Source organism: Pholcus phalangioides, unplaced genomic scaffold (genome assembly GCF_987345545.1).
Source record: "Pholcus phalangioides strain wild (caught in Gottingen) unplaced genomic scaffold, Ppha-v1.0 ptg000007l_1, whole genome shotgun sequence".
NCBI classification, from domain to species: Eukaryota; Metazoa; Arthropoda; class Arachnida; order Araneae; family Pholcidae; genus Pholcus; species Pholcus phalangioides.
Genome location: NW_028301600.1, coordinates 27,976,942 through 28,003,270, shown reverse-complemented (window position 1 = coordinate 28,003,270; position 26,329 = coordinate 27,976,942). Strand labels below are relative to the sequence as shown.

The window sequence follows — 26,329 nt, the reverse complement described above, 5'->3', positions numbered from 1 at the left end:
CTATTTTATTACTTCTATATCTGAATGCAATACTAAAATTTTCATAGTCAATTTTTTAAGGTTGTTTTTTTAAAGCAAAAACTAACGTATAGGTATCTCTTTAGTTTAAAAGTCGCAAGCCTCCAGAATTATGCTTTTAAAAATTTAAGTGCTGTGGCAGATTGGCCAAGAAATATGATAACTTGAAGCATAGATTGTTTGAAGCTGATAAAAGCTAGCAGCTTTGTATTGCCTTCAAATAATCAAATAGTTAATCAATATACAGAAGACGACTTGAAACAAATTCAATACTGGCTCTATAAAAATAAACTTGATTTAAATGCCACAAAAACAAAATATATAAAATTCCAGCATCAAAGCAATGACGTTGACATTTCAGATAAAATGTCACTCCTTAAATTGCATGGATGAACTTCACACTTAATAGAAAAGCACTTAAATAGAAAAGACTGAAACCTTCAAGCACTTAGGAATAAATGACATCTAGTACAGATTAGAAATGGAAAAACCATATAGAAATTATCAACAATAGAAAAAATACTATAATATTAGAAATTTACGTCAAAAAAATTCACAACTATTTACAATGCATGGATCCTGTCCATTGTTCAATATAGAATTTGTGAATGGGGCGGGGGAATTATAACTGCAATATTCAAATGCTAAATAAACACAATAATAAGTTTAAAAATAATCAGACGTAACACACATCTTTCATTAAATATCCAAATAAATTACTACAGATTCAATGCATGTAAAACTTATGTTTATAGACTATTACTCTTTCTATCCAGAAATATACTGGTTTAAAATAACAAATTGAAAGAAACATCAGGCCTAATGGAACCCAATTTCAAATCATTCTTCCATGTAAAACTACAATAAAAAAGCAATTTATTTATTTTAGACCAAAAATTTACAATACTTTGGATTCACATATAAACAATGAAAAATGCTTAAAAAATTAAAATTATAATTTAAACACAGAAAATACTAATATTAGTAATAGTATATAAAGCTTTAAGAAAAACCAATAACATGCTTAAAAAACCATGGGAATAAATAAATATACAGGGTGAATCCGACCTATTCTGCCAAACAAAATGGGTAATAGACGAGCCCAAGGGGATTATGAAACATTCCACCAACCCAATCCTATCTCAAAATATTTTTGAGTTATGGTGGATAATCGATAATGGAAAAATAATTTGTAAAGTCTAAAAAAACCCTGCATTTGTGGAGTTTCTAAGAGACCTAACATGCAAACTAAGCACATATTTGGAAAGAACAGAAAAAATCCTGTAAGATGACATCATTTTCATCAAAATATCTGGATTTACTGGCAAGCTACAAGCACTGAAAGATTGGCAAAGTTCAAAATCAAATTGTCGCCAAAATTTTCATCGCCCATTATGAAAATACCCTTCTGGCTACAATTGGTCAAATTTACCAAAAACTTGTTCATTGCACCAGCTTTCAAAAAAACCTACAATAAACCATATCAGTGTTCTGGTTCAGGAGAAATTTAGCTCTTTGTTTGCATTACATCACTGAAATCTGTATTCGTCAAAGTAATTTTAGTAGGTTTTGGCGACAATTCAATTTTTCACTTCACCAATCTCTCAGCAATTGAAGCTGGCCATTAAATACAGATATCCTGTAGATGCCAATGATCCTGTAATGTTGTCACCTTATATGAATTTTTCTGCATGATCAAATTGTCACCAAAATCTGTAACAGTCAATTCCAAATTTTTGTCAAATATCTGCTTCAATGAATGCAGATTTCAGTGATGTATTCGAAAAAAGGGTTAAATATTTCCAGAATACTGATATGGTTTATGGTAGGCTATTTTGAAAGCTGGTGCAATGGACAAGTTTTTGGTAAATTTGACCGATTGTAGCCAGAAGGGTATTGGCGTAATTGGAAATGAAAAATTTTAGCAACAATTTGATTTTCAACCTTGCCAATCTTTTATAGCGCTTGTAGTTCTCCAATAAATCCAGATATTTTCAAAAAAATGTCATCTTATAGGATTTTTTCCATTCTTTCCAAATATGTGCATAATTTGTGTATAAGTCTCTTAGAAACTTTAAAAATGCAGGGTTTTTTTTTGACTTGACAAATATTCTTTCAATAATCAATTATCTATCATAACTCAAAAACGGTTTCAGATAGGACAGAGTTGGCAGGGTGTTATCTCTCAATCTTAAGATCCACTTAAGCTTGTCTATCATCCCCTTTCATGAGGCAGAATAGGTTGCATTCACCCTGTACGATGTGTATACAACACACATACATGTATATACAGTATAAAACTATGTGTTGCCATGGGAAAATACAAGTGTGATTTTCATGGATTTGCCCTGGATGAACATGTCCCTTGGGAAATCAAACCCCTGTAATTCAGTTGTGCGTCGTTTATGCATTGTGTTGTTTTTGCATTAAACCCTTGTATCGTATTTATACAAATACAAAGGTCACAACAGACAAAACGCCCAACGAGGTGGCTGAAAAAAAGATTCCCCATAAAAATATAATTGTCGAATATATATCTAAACTATATTAAAAATACAGCAATCAAAAACTGATAATTATGATAAAATATAAATATACATACTGCCCATAAAAATTATAGTTGTCTCATATAAGTATGGATAGGATACATATTTATCACAGTATGTTTATCGTACGTCTTTTTTAAACATGACAATCATTTTAGAATTCATGAGCTTCAAGGGGTAAGCTATTCCATTTATTAACAACCCTATTAGAGAAAAACTCCCTGCAACACCACAACCTAGAATTATCCCTTACCAATCGATACTGGTGTTCTCTTGTTGAAGCAGTTGATTGACGATGTATTAATAGCTCATGGTCCGTTTTATACATCCGTTGAAAATTTTTAACACTTTGATCATATCCCCTGACACCTGCGTTCTTCAAATGTAAAGCATTTATTTGTATGAAGATAAAAAATTTCTCTCTCATGTTTATAATGTATATATTATTTCAGACAAATCAATTAATTATTTGCCTCATACAAACCTCCTGGCATGATCTGTCCACAATCTTGCAGAGTGAGTGATGTCAAGCTGTTTTCTTGATCTACTCTTATAACACCATAACTTAATGCTGACATAGACAAAACTCCTCGTCCACATGACACTGGACCAAGTATTTGACCAGGTCTGCAGGAATAAAAAATATGTTATCTTTACAGCAGAATAAAAATATTTCCTTTTCACAGTATATTATTACAGACCAAGAGATATGTATGAAAATGCCTCTCAGCACTTCTAATGAAAAGAAAAAAATACAGTAGAACCTTTATAGCTCAGCACCCCCAAAGGGAGATCAAATTTTTAGATTGAAGTTGGAGTAGATGGTGAAAAAATAATAATTTGCAAGCACAAAGTTCTTTATATGTGGATGAGCGGTGGAGTTGTCCCAAATGAGTAAAACTTTCCCTTCCTCACTTAAACATTCTTTGTATTCTTCCTACAGAGTCATTTCAGTGAGAAAATTCATGACAGCAGGTAAAATTTCCATAACACCACATCTTGTGTATAAAAGCTCTCACCTGGATGTTTCTCCCAGCTTCAAACAATTTCTGGGAAGAACACTAACTCTAATTACTGTGTGGCAATCTGAATACTTCACATTCAATCATGTATTTTTTGGGGAGAAGGGAAGTTTTTTTATGTGCGTTCTATCACCTTCTTAAAAACAACCATTAATCCAACTATTTCGTTACATTCATTTTGAAACATAATGTAGATACAATGTCAACAAGGTGAGTATCTTATCAACCTGGGGGCTACAGCACCCATGTTATTTTTTGTTTTTTTTTTGCAAGCGTGGGGAAGACTACTGAATACTACATTCTACTATAATAGCAGAAACATATGACCAACCAACATCATGCAGTTTGTGTAATATTTTAAATTGTAACTGTAAAATGAGATTTTTTTTGTTTTTAAAATTTATATAATTTTTATATTTTGGGGGGTATTGTCTCAACATGTTACATGAAAATAGAATGAAAATTCAAAAAGTGATAGACAGTATCAAATTTCTTTGAATAAGTATCACAGTGAGAAAAAAAAAAATATTTGTTAGCATACAGTAACCTTCAATTACTGCAATGGTGAATATATCTTTTCAAAATGAAATTTTATTTCCACCGAATATTTGTTTTCATTCAATCTGCAAACATTTCATTGTAGGAAAAGACATTTCCTAAATAATTAGTATTGGTTCCTTACACGAATATTGTATAATATTTTATCATGTATATGTACAGGGCTTGAACAAAATAATATGAACACCAGTGAAAAAAACAACACTCAAGGGAACCTGTCTTATACTCCCGCCCTCTAGTGTGGAAGAGTGCCACCTAGCGGGCGAGAATGTGCATATATCAGTCTAATCGTAGAAGTCATAACATTTGGATGCGATACTTATTGGGGCGTTCAAACTTTGTTATGGCTGACCTCAACTTCTAGGTGCGAATGTGAGCCAATCTCTTCATTAAAAAGTATCGCCACAGAGAGCAACAGGCCTACAAATAGTACAAATATTCAATCATTAAACTTCACTGCTGAAATATAGATGGGAGCACTGAAAAATCAACACTAGATACGCACTCAGACTGTCAAGTACACACACTTATATTTCAGGCACAACTCACTAGGGAGTAAATTGCATATGGCGATAGACCTGAGTCTGAATAAATGAATGTCTAAGTTGAAGAAAAATTGAAGTTGAAAAAAAAAAATATATATATATATTTCCCTTACAAATGATATGGGTTTCTTTACAAAGTTTTGTATTCTGATGGCTTTTTTGTAATAATTATACAAAATTGAAAAAAAACAACTGTGTAATCAATACTTAACTGCACCTGCACCGTCCATTTTTTTCCCTTATAAATTTGTTCATAACACACATATGAAAACTTCCTATATTTTCCTTCAGACTTTAAATTGAACTGCATTGTCTCCCCCCCCCCTATTAATTATCTGCAGGCTTTCATAAATTTTACTAAGAGCCAAAGATAAATTTACCACAGAAAATGTTTCTGAGCCTACAACTTTTTGATTATTTTCCTTACATTTTGTTCTTGATTAGCTTTATTCAGCTATTTTGGCAACTTCTAACTTCATCAAGATCTCATTAGTTAATTCTTCTCTACTAGCTTTAATGGGTGACCTCCTTTTTTGCTTCTAGGTTTGACTTTGTCACATTTACTAGTTTTTCTAAGACATTTATGAGTATACTACAATAAAAACTATTTACTTCATTTATAAATCAATTTTTATAATTTAAAGTAAAACGTTTTTTTATGAGGGCTACCCCCTCTTTTGTGAAATAAAAGCTTGGTAGAGACTCAGTATCACATATTGTGCTGGGTTCCTCAAAACTCACTTGGTATACAACCAAACCGTCCTTCAACATGAAATATTTGAAAAACAAATAAAATATCTATTATTTCATACACAATTGGTAGATGTATTTGTTATGCCTTTCTGAATTGTACAATGTTGCTTAAAGTGTCCCAAAACAATGAAAAAAATAATAAATTTTGGATTACTTATATCATTTTCTATGAAAAGGTCATTTTTATGTCAAATTTTAAGCAAAATTCACCTGATATTCCAAACACGATTGGAACAAACTCAAATTCTATGAATGAAATGTTTTGTTATTTTCACAGTACATTCAGCGAAAGATGGTGTAGGTTATGAACTAAAATTTAAAGGATTGTATGATATACTCATAAGTTAAACTCAAATCTATTGATGTATGCATGAATTTTTGGAAATTTTATTTTACATTTCATCTATAAAACACTGTAATTAGACAAATGTTCGTGATAGACGTTAGATTTTAGTTCATAGCCTCAGCAATATATAGCAGAATATAATATTATAATTTTGTAATGATACAATGAATAGATTTTTAGAAATTGTGTTGCAAATTCAAATAAAATGTCAAAAATAACATTTATCGTTAAATGTGCTTAAAGTTTTTATTCACAGACTACTTATAAGTAAACACACAACTCTAAAGTGGACATAACTTCGGTTCTGAGCATCATATGAACAAAATAAGTCCTGTTTTTGGCATCACAAAGAATATGGCTTTCATAAAAAGTAAAAAAAAAAAACAGCAATATTTTCTTGCAAAATGACATTTTAAATGTAGTCTGATAACTTTAATGCTTTACACACTTTTATTCTTTCACAGATTTAATGAGTTTGTTAATAAGAGAAGTGACACTGCACTTTTACCAGAGTCCAACTGTATTTATATTGATACAACATCTATTATTATTTGCAATCCTTAGTTAGGACATAGAATTCAAGGCTTTATACAAAAACCAATTTCCTGCCTCTAAAATCATGTTTTAGAGTTAAAAACTCATGTATACTTGTTCCAAGAAATACATATTAATATCAGTTTAATATAAAATAGCATGATACCTTCTAACAGATACTGTTAAACCTTCGGGTGATGCGGCACATGGACAGACTGCATCAGGTCGAAGTCCTCTACTATGAAATACACTTATGAACTGGTCACAGGATGACAATGACCCTATCAAAATATATATACAAATTATTTTATCAAAAATTAATCAAGTAAATGTTGAAAAGTTCCACTTTACATCATAACCAATGAATAATTGATAGACTCACATGGGTTTGAACCATCTGCTATGAGCAAGAGTCTAAGAGAACTCAAATTTATGTCTTTGTGGTCTTTGGTAGCCAACAGACCCCAATGTAAATCTCGTGACTTACATATTGCCACACTAGCTAAAGAAGCATAAAAAATTAAAACTGAAATGCAGTTATCAAAATATAGATGGGCAGTAAAAAGAAATTGATCGTAAGTGATATATATTGTTTTAATAAATTGAAAAAAAAAAAAGAAAATCAAAACTTTATTTGTATACCTTTGAATTTGGTTATCATGATAAGCCAGGAAGCTGGATTGACTTTCATAAGTGCATAAGGAATGAAAATTACATGCATGCCATTCAATACACTCTGTAAAAAATATTTTTGACTTGAAATCAAATTTAAAACTGTATACAAAATAGAAATTTTGTACCTGAAAAAATTCCTTTACTTATATATATATATATATATATAGATTTTTACAGAAACTACTGTGGATAAAAAAACCATGTGTGTGTGTGAAATTTGAACAAATGCAGAATAATGTCAATCAAATGTCTTTCATCTGTGTTCTATTCAAAGGTCTTATTCATATCAATACCAACTTGATAACGTCAGTGAAATAAAATTTTAACTTCAGATTATAAAAAGCGTAAGTGTATAATGAGCTAAACCCGAAAACATATTTATTGTGTTCCCTTGGTTTTTCTGTTTTTATGTTTTTTTTATTGTAATAAACTGCCTATTATTGTTATGAAAAGAAAAAAAAAGTGTTTTCATGGTGTGAAAACACCATGAAAACACTGGTTGAATTTGAACCATCTTCACAAACTACAGAATTCATGAAGTATAGGTCAAAACAACTGCATGCCATCATGTTACCATTGTCCATGATTTAAACCAGTGTTTCGCAAAGTGAGAAATATCTCCTGGGGGAGGAATGGAATGGTCGAGGGGGACTAATAGAGGCAATGGGTATAATATTTAACCGTATAAAAATAATATTCCTATAGATTAGTTGAAGTTGAGGGGAGGGGAGAATATAAAATTTCTGAAGAGGGGGACAGAAAGTAGAACAAAAAAGTTTGGGAAACTGATTCAAAAACAAATCATTCTATACTTGTATATGTTACTGCCAAAGCCAGAAGTTGGCCAGCTGATTTGATCAACGACCGAAATTCAGGCTTTTGCCGGGCAATATATCCTATCCCTATACTTCGGGGTCAATGCCACATCAGTGTATTTTTTGTGATATGACATTTATAATTAGCCACAGATAACCATAATTACTATGGTTAGCTATGGCAACCCTAATGATCAAAGGAATCTGAATATTGATATCTTAGTGATCCACACATAATGATTGACATATAAGGGCCAGTGAGAGCCTGAAATTCAGATATTGGCCAGATTAACTAGGCCAGCCAGTTCATGAAGTGGCCAACTTTGGGCTTTGGCAGTAACATATACATCTATAACAATAGTTGGGAACCCCTGAGGAATTTGCCAAATCCACCTCTATCCTTTAATTTTTTGAACATGTTATATATTTGCATTTGAGTATTTTTATAACAGAACTAGCTATATTACCTGGCGCTGCCTGGGTTTTCTTCAATTACTCAGAGGATTGAAAAAGTGACAAGCCATTATAAAGGAATAAAAACTATTATACATAATATTGGCAGCATTAAAGAAGTGACAAACTACTATAAAGGAATATACTATTATAAATAAAATACTGGCAGCACTGAAGCAGTGGCAAACTATTGTAAAGGCATATGCATGTCTGAAATGCATTGCTAGAGGACCACAGTAACCAAAGTAAACATTCCGAAAGTGATTGCTGAGGCACAGGAACCATTGTTGCCCAACAGTTTTTTGCTCATTTCGGGCATCTGCCCTACGCTGAGAAAATTTTAAAGTAGCTTATCATTCAATCCAGGCCCTGTTTGATATATATGAAAAATTTGGAGACGATTGATCTGAAATTGTAGATTTGTATAGAGGACACACAGACAGAAAGATTTGTCATATATTGTCTTACTTATTTTAAGACTGTGCGGCCCTATGCACTAGAACGGTTTTGGTGCCCCCCCCCCAATCCCTATCAGGTATTTTACTCGATATTGAATCAATAAATTTAAAAAAAATGATTTATAAGTATGGGCATTGAAAGTTTGCCCCCTGTTTTTTCTATTTGCAAAATCTTTGATAATATCTCCTGAATTTTTTTTGAAACATCTTTGGAGAAGTTTTGGAATTTTTCTTTTATATTTTCTAAAAAGACAGACGTTCGATTTTTAGATTTTTTTTTCCCTTCAACACCTTGTGAAAACATTTTAAAATATTTTTCCCCATCGACTGTTTGTTGGGATTTCATAAACTGGCTTCAAAAGCAACCATCATCACTGAATCTTAGCATGTCCGATATTACTCACTTCATGCATTGACATGAAGAAAACATTGGAGGGGGCCTGAAAGTTGTGATAGTCATCCCGTATACACGGGACTCAAGCGCATACACAGGAGAGGGAAAGTGCATTGTTTTTTCAGAAATTATTGAGGGGAGCCTCAGTCCCTTACAAAATTTATTGGAGGAGGCTCAAATGGCCTCAGCCCCTAGGTTCCGGCACCTATGCTCACAGGTACCTTATTTTGGTGAACCACAGTCATTGGTATCTTTTCTTTCTGATACATTTTCGAGTTGTAATCTACATCTGAAGCATTTCTTTTACTTCTACGGTAGATGGAACTTAGGCATTTGTTTTTATATCTATATTCTAAAGGGCTCTAGATCAAACCACAAAAGGGTGGTTCTAGGTTGTGTAGCCTCTGTGGATGCACGGAGCACCAAATCAAGGGTGAAAGAGAAAAATAATTAAAAAATTTCAGTAATAGTTAGTAAAAAATGTTTTCATGCAAAATTTCAAACTATTGAGCGTATGAAAACCGTGATTTTTGTCGCATTTCATCTGGCTGAGAAAACAGCAGCAAATTTTCGTGATTATTTTACTGGTGCTGCTTATACACCAGAGGGGCCATTGTGAATATTAACGTGGGGACGTGTCTGGCTTTTCTACACCAGAGGGGCACCGAAACTATCTAGTACAGGTAATAATAATTAGCGGTAAAATAACGTTCCTAAATTCATCATCGCCCATTCGCACCCCATTCATCCCAGATATTCATTGCATCGCCCCTGAAACCCTGCAGTGAATCCGATAATGGTTCATAAAGATTTTCCAATATTTAAGTTCACATCCTTATTCTGTAGAACTGGGATTACTCTTAGTGTTTGGGTCTCACCTGGATCCAGCCCAAAGATCTCATGACAATTAGATCTGTTTACAATTTGCGACAAATTGGTGGGCAGGTTGTTTTAGCTTGATTAAGGGGAGGGACAGCTCAGCAGTTTGTCCAAGGCCCCCCCCCCCCCATGAGCTGTTAAGAAGGCCCAAGCTTACTTCATGGAAATTGCACGAAATCTCATTCTAAAAACTCAGCATCAACATGGTTTCTAGTTTGCAATATTATTAGTTTTTGTGCATTCTGCTATGCCTTTGATAAAGTCTTCAACTATACAATCAATCAAAAATTCTAGGATGGATGCTGATGCTGGAAAAAATGTGCATTTGATAACTTTTTTGTGGTGCTCCTTTTTCCTTGATGCCCTAAGCACGTGCTTATTTTGCTTAATGGTTAATCCGGCCCTGGTGCATGGTCTTATACACGGTTGCAATCGGTTATAATCTCATTATCCATAGACTAAGAAATGTACGATCTTGATCTCATCATTATTTCTTAGTCTATGGATAATGAGATTATAACCGATTGCAATCGTGCATAGGACACAGTCTTAAAAAAAGGTAAGAAGACAATATATGACAAATTGTATTAGAAAAATTCACAAATGCAAATATATAACATATATATTACTGTAAACTAACAAATATTAACATATATGTACACATAACCACTGGACTGCTACCTGGCAGTCCAGTGGTTATGGAGCCAACTTCTGACTGTGCAGTTCTGGGTATGAATTCTGGTTCAAGCATGGCCAACACACTAACAGATTCCCTGGACAGATCGTAAAGATCTCTTGGTAATACGTGATGATCATGTTTCACGTTTATATAACATATTCAAAAAAATTAAAGGATAGAGGTGGATTTGCAAATTCCACACGGGCTTCCAACTATTGTTATGCATGATCTACTTATCTGAAAAATATAAAATATGATTTATTTCTGTTTAACATCTGTCTGATGTTTGTGGTCTATTGTTATGAAAAGTGCAAAGTGAGCAGTTGTATGTTCAGGGTAAAGCACAGACTGTTTAAAAATGCATTATGACTAAATCTAAACTTTTTGTCATACAAAAATTAGCATTGCAAACTCACACTACTAGAGTCAAAGATGTTTGGTTGCTTAGCAAACAAATATTATTTGAATTTTTGGCCCTCAAATTACGGGAGGCCCTCTACAAATACCTCACTTGCCTATGAAGAAATCTGGCTCAGCCCTGACCTGGGCTGGACAAATCGATTGCCCACAACATGCCCAGAAAAAATAAAAATTTTGACTGGGCATGCATTTTTCACAACAACATGCCCAACACTAACATATGAAATATTGATTTGGGCATGTAAATATTAAGAGATTAGTCATGCCCTGGACCTGCGACTCAACTTACTGATTCATCTCCATTTATGTTTAGCTTGGAGGCAAACAAAACAAAAAAAATTCTTGCATTTGCCTTTTCTTTGTTGAATTTATTAGATGCCTTATATTTTATCAGTGAATTTTTTAAAGCTTTTCATTTTCTGCTGAAATCTTAGAGACAGAAACATAGTTTCAATGACCTAATCGGTTTTCTCAAATAAATCAAAATAATTTGTACATTTCAATTAATTTCAATGAAATTGAACAGATAATTTAACTCAACTGAAGTTTTTAATTGTGATTAACACTTGATCAAGTAATTGGAACACTCCTATTTTTTTGTTATAAAATTTCACTGGTCATGTGCCAGTTACATATTGGCATTAATCTCCATATATATTTTGTTATAAGACAAATATGTATTTTTCCTTTAACTCACTAAAATCATAATCAAAATTTACTAATTGATTAAATCAAACTCACCGTCAAAATACTATGCCAAAGCCCAACATCTCGTTTGAAATCCAACACACAGACCATAACTTCACCTACAAGCAAATAACTTATTAATTGAACTGGCCCACAGAAGTTTCATAAAATTAAAATTAGGTTTAAAAAAATGATAGATTTGGATTCTACTATTTTGTCAAATATTAAATTGAAGTGAGTGAAACAAACAATACTAAACTCAAACAAGGCCGCTTCCCAACATCAGTAGTGCGTTGAAACTGTACCAATTGGCTAATGTTGCAAAAGCAGTCCAGTTTAAAAAAAACCTTTCAGCTTTAGTTCAAGAAAAAATATTTAACCCCCCCCCCCCACCTTTTTAAATCCAAATATTGAACTTAGAGCCATGGGAATTTTTGGTGCCTCAGGAAAGGCAGGGCAACAACTTTTTAATTGGGTTTTTTTAGGACAGGGTGACCAAATAAAAAGTTAATTTTTGTACTTTAATAACTATACAACCACTTGCAATTTTTATGACATATCTGAAGCCTATACGTTATTTGGATACTTTTTCTAATTAAGATATGCCTCTAAGATCAATGGTTCACCATTAATTTATGGCAAAAGGACTTGAGTATTCACCCTGTATATGGAAAATAAAGGGGGAGAAAAAGAATTGAACAGTTTTTCCATTCTTTCTCTTTTCTACCCCCCCCCCCACACCTTTCTCTATACATGTAATGCTATTTAGGTTTTTTTTTACTTGTCAAACTGTGGGAAGAGAGTAAAGAAAAACAAAATTGAGGTAAAGGGGGAAAAAAACAATTTTTCCCCATTTGCAGGGTTACTACTGGACTGGAGAGCGCTCAAATGTATTTCTCCTGCCCACTCTAGAACAAGATATCTCGGCCCTGTACTTAATGATGATTAAAAGAAAATCTTCATTGCAATAGGTGATGCAAGTAGTTTTCTACCAAGTTTTGTACTGTATCATTAGTTTTTTTGTTTTATTTGGTTTTTTTTAACTGTTGAATTAAGACTGTGAGCATCATATCTATTTTTCTTCTTTTTTTTCATAAATTTGTTCACAACATATGCTAGGGATATCTCTTCCTCTACTTTCAGAAATTGGACTGCATTTTGATCTACTATTTTCACATAGCTGAATTTTTTTCACAGAAAATGTTTGCCCCACACGCTTGTCTTTCTTTTTTTTTTCTTCAACTACTTTAGCATAGCTTCCAACTCTAACAGATTGGTCTCTTTATTAGTTTATATTTCTCACAATCTTTAATGAGCTGTGGATAATGTTTTCATACTCTGCTTTTAATTTCACAATGCATTTGTCATATTCAAATAGTGTCTTCCAATTTATTCTCTTCCTTAACACTTAAACAACCGCTCACAAGATTTCTCGTGTTTCAATGCTGACATGTAAAACACCGGAAATGAGATTTTTAATTTCCTATATGTATTTGTTTTTCATTTCCAAACAAGAAAATCGCCGGTCTTAGAGTAAGCCAATGGGAAATAATATGTGGTCATTTAAGTGTTAAGGCGTTTAAAATTGTTTACAGATCTTTTGAGAATATTTTTTCTTAATAGTTTTCAGTCATGCACTGTTCAGTCACTTTACATCATCCGAGGTGCTAAGTTACTAATAACATGCAGCATTCACCTTTTCATAATGTTTATCATTTTCTGTTACTTCTGTAGACATCCAAAAGGCGTTTCAAAAAGAATGCTTTAAATCTTAAAATCTGTATAAAAAATGTACGATACACTATACATTAGGTAAATAACTTTAATACCCATAATCCTGCAATCAGAGAAAATATCTTGTATATGCTACTGATTGCTATTTTTACACATCATCACATCTTATTATATGGACTCGAAAAAAAAATATTGAAGGTGCATTTGGGAGTGAACAATAGGAATATAGAAAATATACAATTCATAACTGAACTTAAAGCTTTTATCTATTTTGGAGAATAATGGTTAAAAAGAGGAAAACGTTTTGAGGCAAATTATGAAACCAATGAATTTTGTAATAAAAAGATATTTCGATAGACTTGATCAGTCTAATTTAATTGGTGGCTTTCAAGTCAAAAAATGACTAGGTAGGCTCGGCAGATACGTGAAGTACCCAAAAGGATATCAGGAAAAATTTCAGTTTTTTTTTTTTGATGAAATGAACAAACGTGATCATAAATAGTATGTATCTAGTGCCTCAATTTGCTGATGAGAAAATATATATATATTTTTAAAAAAACAAAGTAACTCTGAAGCAGAATTTGAATAAAATCATCTTATGTTAAAAGATTTGAGAGAAAATGTAACTAACCTTCAGTGTAATTACATGCGGCTGTTAAGGCTCTACAATGGTTAGCCATTGCTATTCTAGAAACTGCAACTCCTTTCATTGCACCATCTTTGTCCACTGTGTACTGAAATACATTTTTGAACAATTGTTTTAGATGTATAAATAATGCAAGGAAAACAAGTTTGGACATATAACATAATAAAACAGTTTAAAATTAATAGTAATTAATTTTCTCTCATATCCAATGTTCTGAGAATTGATTACATTACTGGCTTAAATCTTCTGATCACCCACAACTTTGAATCCATTGCCTGCTGTAATCCATTTTGACACAGTTTTTTTCCCCTTTTAAATCCTAAACATGTGTTTTTATTATGTTTTCAAAACATTAGTAGCTCTAAAATGACTGTCATCCAGATAGTTATTCAACAAGTGTTTATAAGAAATAGTTATTATTGTATACATAAATCAAAGTGATTCCTTAGAAGAAAAAAAGGGGGGGGGAAGGCCAGGACAACTGCAAAATATTTATGCATATAGCATTCAGTCTGCAATCTTCGATTTTGTGTGACCTGAAAGGAGATGAAACTATGATTTCAATTATGAGAAAATTGACTTAGCAATGGAAAAAAAATTGTTGCAAGATGACAATGATTTAAAATATTTTAAGACATCCAATTCCCATGGAATTGCATAGAGAGCAGAGGATGGTATTAATGATAGAGTGGTGAACTGAACTTTGACTTTAACCATAACCGCGAAATGTATGTCACATCATGGATCTATAAATACAACAGAATTCTATTGTACATTCGCATTATATTTGTTCATCTCTGTAACCATCATCCACAATAGTTCATGTTAATTAATCATGTTACTCTCTCTCAGTTCTGAATATTTAACCTTCTGATAAGTTAAATGTAATAAATAACAGTGTTATGTTGATTATGGAGTCTACTGCTATTTCTGAAGTCCTGTCATCCCTTCATTGGTTACCGGGACGTGATGTTGTGGAGTTAGCTGACATCAATACGTGCTGAGTATCCTGACTGAGTTATCGCCGGTGATGCCTAAATTTTGTTGAGCCCTTTCGTCTGACATTTTCAAGGTGAGATAAAACACAATTTTTTCGAGCTATTGTCGTTTTGAGTGGAATTCGTGATTCTGCTGTCTGGTCCCTTGGCGCTGGCCATTAAAAAAAGAAAAGAAAAAAAAATCGCTCATATTGTCATGACGCATCCCAACGATAATTTGATCCCTGGGCTCTCCAGAGTAGCTGTCAAAGCACCACCTTTTTGGGAAAATGGCGCAGAATTGTGGTTTCATCAAATAGAATCGCAATTTCACATTGCAGGTATCACTGTTGACACTACTAAATTCCATATAATAGTCGCTAATTTACATGTAAAAATTTTAAGTTAATGTAGAGATCTTGTTCACGATCCGCCTAGAGAAAGGTCATACGAACAAATTAAAATTAGAGTGCTTGAACATTTCGTGCAATCTGAAAATTCGCGACTCAGATTATTGTTGCAAGATTTGAGGTTAGGTCACAAACGACCTTCACAATTATTGAATGAAATGCGAATTTTAGCCGCTAATTCAGTCAGTGAACAGGTGTTACGTACACTCTGGTCACAAAGGTTACCAGCTCATATGCAACAGATATTGTCAACATGTAAAGATTCGTTTACAGATTTGGCAGTTATTGCCGACAAAATAAATGAAGTCTCAAATGTCCCTATAGTATCCGGCGTTCAAAAATCAAATTCTGAATTAGATCAGCTTCAGTCAGATTTGTCAGCTTTGAGGGACAAAGTCCAAAGAATGTCTCGTTGTAAAGATAAAAACTTTTTTCGCAACAAAAAAAATGATCTCTAGAAATTTTTCAGATCAGTTGCGTTCAGGAAAATTATGTTGGTATCATAGTCGTTTTTGGCGCCAAAGCCGCCAAAATGGTGTGTCCGGCCGTGTCAGTGGTCGGAAAACTGCTAGCCTCGCCTGCTTTAACGGCAGCAGACGATGGCCACTTACACAGCCGTTTATATGTTCTTGATCTCAAATCAGGATTTCGTTTCCTTGTGGATAGTGGAGCTGCTATCAGCTATTTCCAGAGATCACTAACTACGGCTTCCAAAAAACAGGATTTTACCCTGTACGCAGCAAATGGTTAAAAAAATTTTACCTATGGCACAAAAAAGCTCAAATTAAATCTTGGACTACGACGATCATTTTCTTGGACGTTTGTCATTGCTGATATATCTCAGCCAATTTTGGGAGTCCATTTTTTGGAAAAAGATGAGTTATTGATTGACGTCAAAAATAGGTTACATATTAATAGCAATACATCTCTTCGATCGAAGGGATTAAGTTGTTCAGGTCCCTAATGAGGATTAACTCCAATTTCTAGAGAATTACCGTACCATAATATTTTTAAAAAATGCCCTGAATTATTTAATTCTAATTCAAATTCTAATCCTAAACCTCATGACGTCACTCATTGCATTGAAACTAAGGGTGCACCAGTGTTTTCCAAGCCTAGGAGACTTTCACCTGAAAAGTTGCAGGCATTTAAATGCAAATTTCAGTCTCTCGTCCAACAGGGCATCATACAACCCTCTACAAGTCGGTGGGCAAGCCCTATATATCTTGTTCCCAAAAAACATAGAGAATGGAGAATATGTGGTGATTTTAGGCGTCTAAATGCAATTACGATCCCTGATCATTATCACATTTAGATGCCTAAAATCACCACATATTCTCCATTGTCCATTTTTTTTTTGGGAACAGCATTTACGATCCCTGATCGTTATCCTATCCCACACATGTTCATGATTTTTCAAATTCTCTTTCTGGCAAGACCATTTTTTCGAAAATAGATTTAGTGAAAGCATACCATCAAATCTCAGTGGAACCTGAAGATATCCCGAAGACCGCAGCCATTACGCCAATTGGACTTTACGAGTATGTATACATGACATTTGGTATGCATAATGCTGCTCAAAGTTTCCAGCGATTCAAGGATAGGGATAGAGTTTTATCTGGTTTAGGATGCTGTTTCTGCTATTTAGACGATTTATTAGTTGCTTCGCTGGATGCCGAATCTCATAAAAATGATTTGGAACTAGCATTCAAAAGACTTTCTCATTTTGGTATTTTAATAAATCTTGAAAAATGTTCATTTGGTTATCATGAATTGCCATTTTTAGATTATTTAATAACACAAAAAGGCCTTTTGCTCATGCCTGAAAAGGTCAAGGTATTAGTTGAATATCCATTGCCAAAAATTTTTGATGATTTGCGTCGATTTTTGGCTATGGTAAATTTTTATCACAGGTTTCTGAAAAATGCAGCTGAAGTTCAAACAGGTTTGCATGAGTTAGTCAAAAGTAGGCCTAAACGAGATAAGTCATTAATTATTTGGTGTGACTCTAGTAAAAAAGCTTTTGAAGCCTGCAAAAAGCTATATCAGAGGCATCACTTTTGACTTACCTACAACCAGATGCCAAACTTTCACTATATATAGACGCTTCTGAGGTAGCGATAGGTGCCGTTTTGCAGCAAGAAACTGGCAATAAAATTGTAGAACCCCTAGCATTTTTTTCTTGCAAACTTTCTCAACCAGAAAAAAAAGTACAGTACTTTCGATCGAGAATTACTAGCTGTCTCTTTGGCGATACACCATTTTAGACACACGTTAAGAGGGCAGTAACTTTACCGTTTTTAGTGACCATCGCCCTCTCACGTATGCGCTGCAACAGAAAGGTGATAATGTAACATATCGCCCCTAGGGCTTTATGTCCCATTAACTTTTCCTGTTTACCTTACATTAACATTAATACAGAGTGAACCCCCGGGGGAAGGACCCGTTCGAGTCACAGGATTTTTGTTGATATAGTGTTTATGTTTATTTTTCAATATTTATACTGTAATGATATACATGTACATTGTATGAAATGTGATTAATGCTTCTATATACCTTGTCTCACGAGCGGAAGTACCCGTGGACTTCTGTTTCATCATCACGATTCCACGATCTGAAACTGCCATAGTCTTGTCAACAAAGGGAGAAGCCTGATCAACTTCCTCCATCTTGTTGAGCCTGTTGCCACCCATAGAAAAATAATACTCTTCTGATAATTACAAATCGCCCTACCATATGCAAATACATCGAGTGACGTCGTAGTTTTCTCTGTGTGCCAAAGGACAACAGTATGCCGATTGGTCCGTCGCAAAACCTGCTATCTGCCACTATATATACTCCTGGCTGATGCTTCAGCAGCGCATTCTCTCATTCGTTCTACAGTTCATCTCGCTTCATCAACAAAGCAGTTCTTAGTGTAGAGCAGGAAGCTCTCACCCTAACCCTAATAATGTTCTACTAATATTTCAAGTGTTCTGTTTCAATCTACTCCGGCTGGTCCGGGTAGTTAGTGGTGCATCCTGTAATAATGTGGTTGCAACTTCATTCAACGAGCTACGATGTTCGACCTCTTCATGTGATGAGATATCACTAGTGTCTGTGTTGTCTTCTGTCAAATTGTCGAGTCTTGTGTGCCGTGTCATTGATGTGCCGACAGGTGAATCACGATCTTGCGCCGTTATCGTCTAGTTCCTCGGAGAGCTCTCCAGAATTCTCTTAGCCTCAGGGACCCTTGCTGACATGGTTGGGTGAGACCTTATGTTATAGTTTGGCAGTTGTGTTCAACTATATTTATTTGATCTATTTAACAAGAGTAACATAATATAAAATAATTGTGAAGTAATAAATGATTTAAATTAGAGAATAGCCTGTATTTTCTTTGTTTGCCAATGCCTTACTCTGTGGATGAAAGAATCACGGGATGTAGCCGTTAAGAGATGCTACAATAAACATTCCCCTTGCCAAATCAGACATTTGGAGTATATAAACCAATTAACAACTGATTTGCATTATTTGCCTGGCAACCAGACTGTAGTTGAGGATGCTTTTCGCGTGTGGGAGAAATTTCATTGAGCGGTTTGGATTATGAGCAAATGGCCTGCGCCCAGTGGTCGGACCCAGGATTGCGTTCTTCACTCGATGCAGCCAGTGGTCTCGAATTAAAGGATCTCACGATACCGAACGTAGAACAGTCCCGGTATTGTGACGTTTCTACAGGAGTGATTACACCATATGTTCCTGAGGGATTCTGACGTAAAGTATTTAACGTTATTCATGGGCTATCGCATCTTGGAATTAAAAGCACTATAGACATGGTGAAAAAGTGTTTTGGGTGGCAATCCTTGAGTAAAGACTCTAAAGAATGGTGTCGAACTTGCATGGAATTTCCAAAATACAAAATACAACGGCACGTGAAATCTCCTCTCGGTACTTATCCATTACCTACAGCCAGATTTGCACATGTGCATTTGGATGTGGTAGGCCCTCTCCCATCGCCTCGAGATAACTGTTATATATTAACGTGCATAGATTGTTTTACACTTTGTCCCGAGGCATTTCCGATTCCAAATCAAACTGCATAAACAATAGCTGAAACATTTTATTCTGGCTGGGCACCTGAGTACCTGAGACCGTGACGACTGACAGAGGAAAAAAATTTGAAAGTGATCTTTTCAAATATTTTTGCAGATTCCTTGGAGCTGAAAAAACCAGAACCACTGCTTACCATCTGCAGTCTAATGGCTGTGTAGAGCACTTTCTAGAGCACCCAAGCATGCTGCTTGGGATTTTGGTGTATGGATGCTCCCTCTGTTTGCCCGGTGAGTTCTTCCGAAACTCTTCCAAAGACATCCCTTCAAGGCAAGACTTCGTGGACAGTCTGAAAGCTTATGTGCAGCGATTACCTCCAACTCCTACTTCAGGCCACACCTCTAAAGCATGCTTTGCTCACAAAGATATTCCGATGGTCAAGCACGTTTTTGTCAGGAATGATGCCGTTCATCGCCCACTGCAACAGCCGTATCAAGGTCCATATCGTATCTTGCAGAGAATGTAAAAGTTCTACACTTTGGACATCAGCAGCAAGAGAGCATCAATTTCTATTGATAGGCTAAAACCCGCCTACGTACTTAGTGATTCCTTGGTTCAAGAATCAAGTAATGAAGTTCGTGACGACGCAGTAATTACACGCTCTGGTCGTCATTCTCGTCTGGTTGTCCGTTTTACTTGATTATCTTCATGACTCAACGGGGAGTATTTGTGGCAAACTGAACTTTGACTATAACCACAAAATGTAAGTCACATCATGAATCTATAAATACTACAGAATTCTATTGTACATTCGCATTATATTCGTTCATCTCTGTAACCATCATTCACAATAGTTCACGTTAATCAATCATGTTACTCTCTCTCTCAGTTCTGAATATTTAACCTTCTGATAAGTTAAATGTAATAAATAACAGTGTTATGTTGATTATGAAGTCTACTGCTATTTCTGAAGTCCTGTCACCCCTTCAATAGAATAACATACAACCGTGGCTCTAGAGAAACAACAGAACTGACAATGGGGATCAAATTCTAATATTAAAAGAGAGAGTAAAAGTGTTCAGCGGAGCCAGGAGGAATACCACTATGTCATCTCTTATATAGACGCACCTCTGAGCTCTAAATTGTTAGCATATTATAATTTTTTCATTCAATAGTAAATGTTTCATTAAATAATAAATGTGTTTATTTTTCAGGTACAAAATCTCAAGAGAATTAGATTGATTTTATAGTGAATTACTTCTATATAGGCAGACGTGTCCTCTGTCACTCTAGTTGGTGGCATCCAATCCTTAGGTGGCTTGCTCAAATGCTCAGTGACAACCCAATTTAGTTTTGGCCAACCTAATTTTTTCAAAAACGAAACAATTTCATGAAATATATTGCAAAAAAATCCATTTTATTTCCAATGTGAAACAGAAAATTAATAAAATACCAAAAACAGCAAATCACAAAACCTGGAAGGATCATTTTTTGAAAAAATAAAATGATAATTCAGATCAGAACAGACCAAGCTTTTTTGAAAACAGCTGAAAATAGTATGATCACCCTAAACATATCATGCCATTCTCATCTAGAAGAATGACAAATATAATAGAATATTAACAAATACAAGGTATAGGCATTTTTCTCATATTGGGTTGCTGTATTTTGGTTATATTTGACATCCATATTTTTTATGTGCAACTTTTTTCCGCCACCTTGCTGAGCAATTTGTCTGTTGTGGCCTTTGTATTTGTGTAAAGAATTCTCATCTAGAAGAATGAAAAAAAAACTGACATGGTTAAGCAGCCTATTTTTAGAACAAAAAGGTGCTACAAATTTCTATTCATTTTTGTTCTACTCATAAAGTGATTTCTCCATAAGAAACTGATTTCTTCTGCTCTTATTAAGTTTATACTTACTCATTTTCCACATTTTGTGGAAGGCCGTGCAAAGCTCAATAATGAGTGATTCTTCATGGGCTTAAATTTTAATAGTTTAAATCAAGTGAAAGAAAAAATCTAGTCATTGAATGACAATGATGGTGGAAAAACCTGTTCCACTCATCTTTTTCCCTTTATTTCTTAAATGTTAACAAAGATAACAGTTTCTAAGAGATATTGCTAGCATTTCAACTATGTCTCTTCCAAATTTGTAACCAAAAGCCTGTTCAAAAAGGAGTTAAATGTCAATTGTTTATAGCAAACATAATATTGATAGCTATACGAGATTTCCCAGAACTCTAGCCTTAGAATGAGAGGGGCGATAGTACAACTCAAAATGAACAAGTTTTTCAATGGAACCCATTATCATAATTAATTAATTAAGAGGATACATGCATTACCCCAGGGGAACCCTATAACCGGTTTTCACTCTTTTCGAAAAATCAAGTGACGTCACCTTATTCCTCACGCTACCGTCTCCCGTTGGAACACTGTTTTTAAGTAAAATTACAGTTTTTTGATAAATTTCTTTGCATATATAGTTCTACTTCACAAAACTCTATAATTTTTTCTGAGTAGATGCCACAAATACCGCTGATTACCAAAATATTTTATTTTTTTGAGTGTTTTTATTTTTGACAGATTTTTTTCCGACCCATGTATGCAATGTTAAATCAATGGGAAGTATGTACATTTGTAAAATCGAAAAGGGAAACGGAAAGGGAATTATCAGAATGGGGAAAAAATTTTCCGCATTAAAAGATAGCCTTTTTATATTCAACTTTCAGTGAGAATGTATAAATTGGAATAAGTTATGATTTCATCTTTTTCTTATAACTCGGCGTTACATTCAGAGTAAGTATGTTGCATTGTATATTTATTAATTATTGGGGGCTCAGCTCCATCGTAAAATTTATTAGGGAGAGGCTGAAACAGCCTCAACCCCAGGTTCCAGTGCCTATGGCCCGGGGGCAGGGCCAGGTTTAGTCATTCGGCAGCCCGGTGCAAGAACAGTTCTGCGGCCCTGGTGATAGGGGTTAGGCACAGAGGTAAACTCATTTTTGCTCTATAAATCCACCAAAATTTCTTTTAGGGGCAGGGTCTTCGAATTTGGATCCGTCAAAAAATCTTTCCGGGGGCCTCAGAAAGAAGGACAGTTCTAGCACATGGGTAGACTGGGTATGGGCAGTGCAGGTGGTTAAAAAGCTTCAAGTTAACGAAAAATATGTAAAACAATATGTCTAATACTGTGAAATACGATTTTGAATCAGGGTGACTGGCGCTTGAATTCTGATAGGGCGAGAGTCCCTTGCACCGAGAGCTCATCACAGCGTTAAGGCCATAGCCAATTTATGGGAAAGGCAGACTGGGCTGTAGAGGCTTTAGTTATCGGTCCTATATTTCCAATATATAAAAATATAAATTTTCTTGAATTTCAACCAAAGCCAGATAAAAATCTTAGTTTAGGGGTTCTTTCAAAAATCAGCCGCAGATTCACTACCATATGTGTGCCTATTAATAAATTGATATATTTTTCATCAATAGATTCAATAGAATTTCAAGTTCTGATTTTTTAAAGTATGTAGTTAGCGTGAAATATTATACGTAATCAATGCTGTAAAATCCATTTTTACAGCCCCTAATAATTTGCTGCCCGGTGCGATCGCACCCTTCGCACCTGCTCAGTTCCGGCCCTGCCCGGGGGCTGGAAGTTGTGCATCATCGGTTTAAACAAATGCATTAAAGCAGAGATCTTCAACCCTTTTCTAGTAGCGAGCACTGCCTGTACTCATCATCAAAAGAAGAGCACCCTTATAGCAAGTTTGACATACGAATGCATGAAATCAGGATGATTTCAATCCTTGAACGCAATGTGCACAAGGTGCTTAATTGGAATTGTTGATCAAGTGCTCCTGAACACGAAATCGGACATGAGTATTGAGTGCACTGGGTGGTTCAGGGAGCACTGTAGTGATCGCTAGCAACGGATTGAAGATGTCTGTCTTATAAAGCATATTTGTAAATATAATTATTTAATGGATCAGATTGGATTGGATGGATATCTGATTATCATGAGGGCCACCTCTGAGTGTAAGGCCCTGGGCAGTTTCCGAGTGGGCCCATGCATTAAGACAGCACTAGGAAAGAGCGAGATGAATTTTTTTCTATGGCAATATAAAAACAAACGAAAACCCCTTCCCTTTGTTATTGCCCCTTACCGACGGTTCTGTGGCATCCTGTTTGGCAATCAATTTCACTACATTATAACTGTTTAAACAAGTTCAGGTGTGCTTGCATTGGACAAAAGAAATCTGCAAGCATACATTGCTCTAATTTAGGTGTGGGCGAGTTCAAAATAATAATGAACAAATACTGTATTACCAATAAAAAAAATTTTTTTTCTTAATTCAATCAAAATTATTGAACACTTTTAAATGTGTGTGTGTGTATCTAATATTTTTCTTTCCCTGTATGTTTTTTTCTCCGTAAAGACGTGTTTCTCACAATTTTACTCATGGTTTCTAGAATTTCCCTCTCGTGGAAGAGAGAAGCTGCTTCCATTGACTTAACATTGCATACATGAGTTGGGAAAAAAAATCATTAAAAATCAAATAAATTTTTTTTAAATATCTTGACAATAAGCGGTTTTAGTGGCGTCTGCTCAGAAAAATTTATGAAGTTCTGAGCTTGAACACTATGCGAAAAAATTCATTAAAAACCAACAATTTTACATTATACTCCCATTTGAGTGGGTCACGTGAGGAATCGGGTGATGTCAAAAATGAGTTCCATTCTGAAGCGTGCGCTTGCTAATAGCTAACCTTATATATTCTAGAAACCTTGCATTACCCTACTTCAGAAGTTTCCAAAATATGGCAAGCTTGCTCTTATCACAAAGAAGGAGAGTGAAATTTTATATACAGTGTGAGAGGGGAAAAAAATGTGTCAATTAATTTGATTAAAATTTTTTATTGCAATTAGTAATTAATCAACTTATGGGAACAGTCCTAATTTTTAAACATTTTCTGTATTAAACATTTTTAGAAACTGGTCCAGAAAGTCATAAATAGATTCTATTTTTAACTACAACCACAAATAAGATAATAAAAATTCATCCATGTTATATGTATTTTTTATATTAAAAAAACAACAAAAATTACCTCTAAAAGTATGAATATCACCAGTAGCTGTTTTGGGAAGTCCCTTGTAGCATGCATCAGATGTAAGTGCATAACTCACACCACAGCTCCCAAGTAAAAAGCCTATTTGCTGAGAGCCAGCATCCTATAGTTATGGAGGAAAGAGAGAAAATAACTTTTTTCTTTCATAAAATCTTATAACTTCCTAAAAACTCATAAAAATCATATATTTTATGATTACAAAATAGAATTCAAGGGAATATTGAATAGAGCTTAAGTAAAAATTAAATTTTCATAATGGGTTATTTTTTGAGTGAGAGATGGAAACAACAGAGATCATAAATTGATTACAGTGAAATCTCAATATAACGATACTCTGCAGACCAAGAAAATACACTGCTGGCCACCCAAATTGCAACACCAAGAAAGACAAGAGATATCGCAACAATATTTATTTTGTAGATAACATGTTGACCAAGCATCAAATGGTTAAATTTATAGACTTCTGTGAAGTGTGGTTCCTGCCAAAATCAGTAGCTAGAGTAGCCGCCATTGTTGGAGATCACCGCTGCCACACGCCTCGGCATTGATTCAAAGAGACTTTGGATGTGTTCTTGGGGTACAGCAGACCAAGCAGCTTCCACGCGCTGCCAAAGTTGATCTGGTGTGGCAGCTGGGGATGTAATCTGGGTCAATCGTTGAGCAACCATGGACCACATGTTTTCTATCGGCGAAAGATCCGGAGAGCGAGCTGGCCAGGGAAGCAATTCAATCTGGCGATTGACGAAGAACCTTTGGACAATGCGTGCCACGTGTGGTCGCGCATTATCCTGTTGAAATATGGCTGTGGGCAAGCCCTGAAGGTAAGGAAGGACAACTGGCTCCAACACCTCGGAGATGTAGCGCTGGCTTTTTAAAGTACCGGCAATGCGTACTAGAGGAGTGCGAGAGTGATATCCAATACCGCCCCATACCATAATACCCGGTGCAGGACCAGTGTGGCGGTGCATAACGCAGCTGTTCAGCATCCTCTCTCCACGGTGTCTCCAGACTCAAATCCGACCATCGTGGTGTTGCAGACAGAAGCGTGACTCGTCAGTAAAGACAATTTCATTCCATTGTGCCATCCACATCCTTCTTTCATCGCACCATTGGCGGCGGAGACGTCTGTGGTTCTGCGTCAAGGGTAGACGAAGCAATGGACGTCTTGCGGACAGACCACTCTGCTGTAAACGGCGTCGAATGGTACGTGCAGACACTGGATGATGCGGTACAGACTGAATGTGCTGTGCTATGGTTCGAGATGTGGCTGAGCGATCCGTCACTGCCATACGCACAATACGCCTGTCATCACGTGAAGTGGTGCACTGAGGTGGATGCGATCGAACACGTCGGTCCGTCTTACCCTCCTGCATCCAACGATCACATATCCGCATTAAAGTTGTTTGGTTTTGTCCAACACTACTACCGATTTCCCTGAAAGATAATCCACAATCTCGGTAGGCCACTATCCTTCCTCTGTCGAACTCGGATACTTGATCAAAAGATGATCGCTGTTTTCTACGAGGCATAATTGATCGTTTTTTTGAAAAAACCACAAGAAAAACACAATTGCCGTACTTCAAATCGTCGAAATCTCCAAGCCTTAAATAGCGCTTTGAAGTGGCG

At 35.1% G+C, this 26,329-nt stretch overlaps 1 protein-coding gene across 4 annotated transcripts in view; it reads right to left on the bottom strand.

Moving 5' to 3' along the window:
• Positions 1-26,329, bottom strand: part of DIP2 (disco-interacting protein 2) — a 234,904-nt gene that overhangs the window by 59,329 nt on the left and 149,246 nt on the right. For all 4 annotated transcript variants that reach the window (XM_089232966.1, XM_089232964.1, XM_089232962.1 and 1 more), the window contains exons 13-20: positions 24,683-24,806; positions 20,837-20,940; positions 14,148-14,250; positions 11,837-11,901; positions 6,965-7,058; positions 6,705-6,824; positions 6,489-6,603; positions 3,049-3,191 (exon numbers count right to left, since the gene is read on the bottom strand). In XM_089232966.1, coding sequence (XP_089089092.1) covers positions 3,049-3,191; positions 6,489-6,603; positions 6,705-6,824; positions 6,965-7,058; positions 11,837-11,901; positions 14,148-14,250; positions 20,837-20,940; positions 24,683-24,806 — 868 coding nt within the window. The remainder of the gene's footprint in view (positions 1-3,048; positions 3,192-6,488; positions 6,604-6,704; positions 6,825-6,964; positions 7,059-11,836; positions 11,902-14,147; positions 14,251-20,836; positions 20,941-24,682; positions 24,807-26,329) is intronic.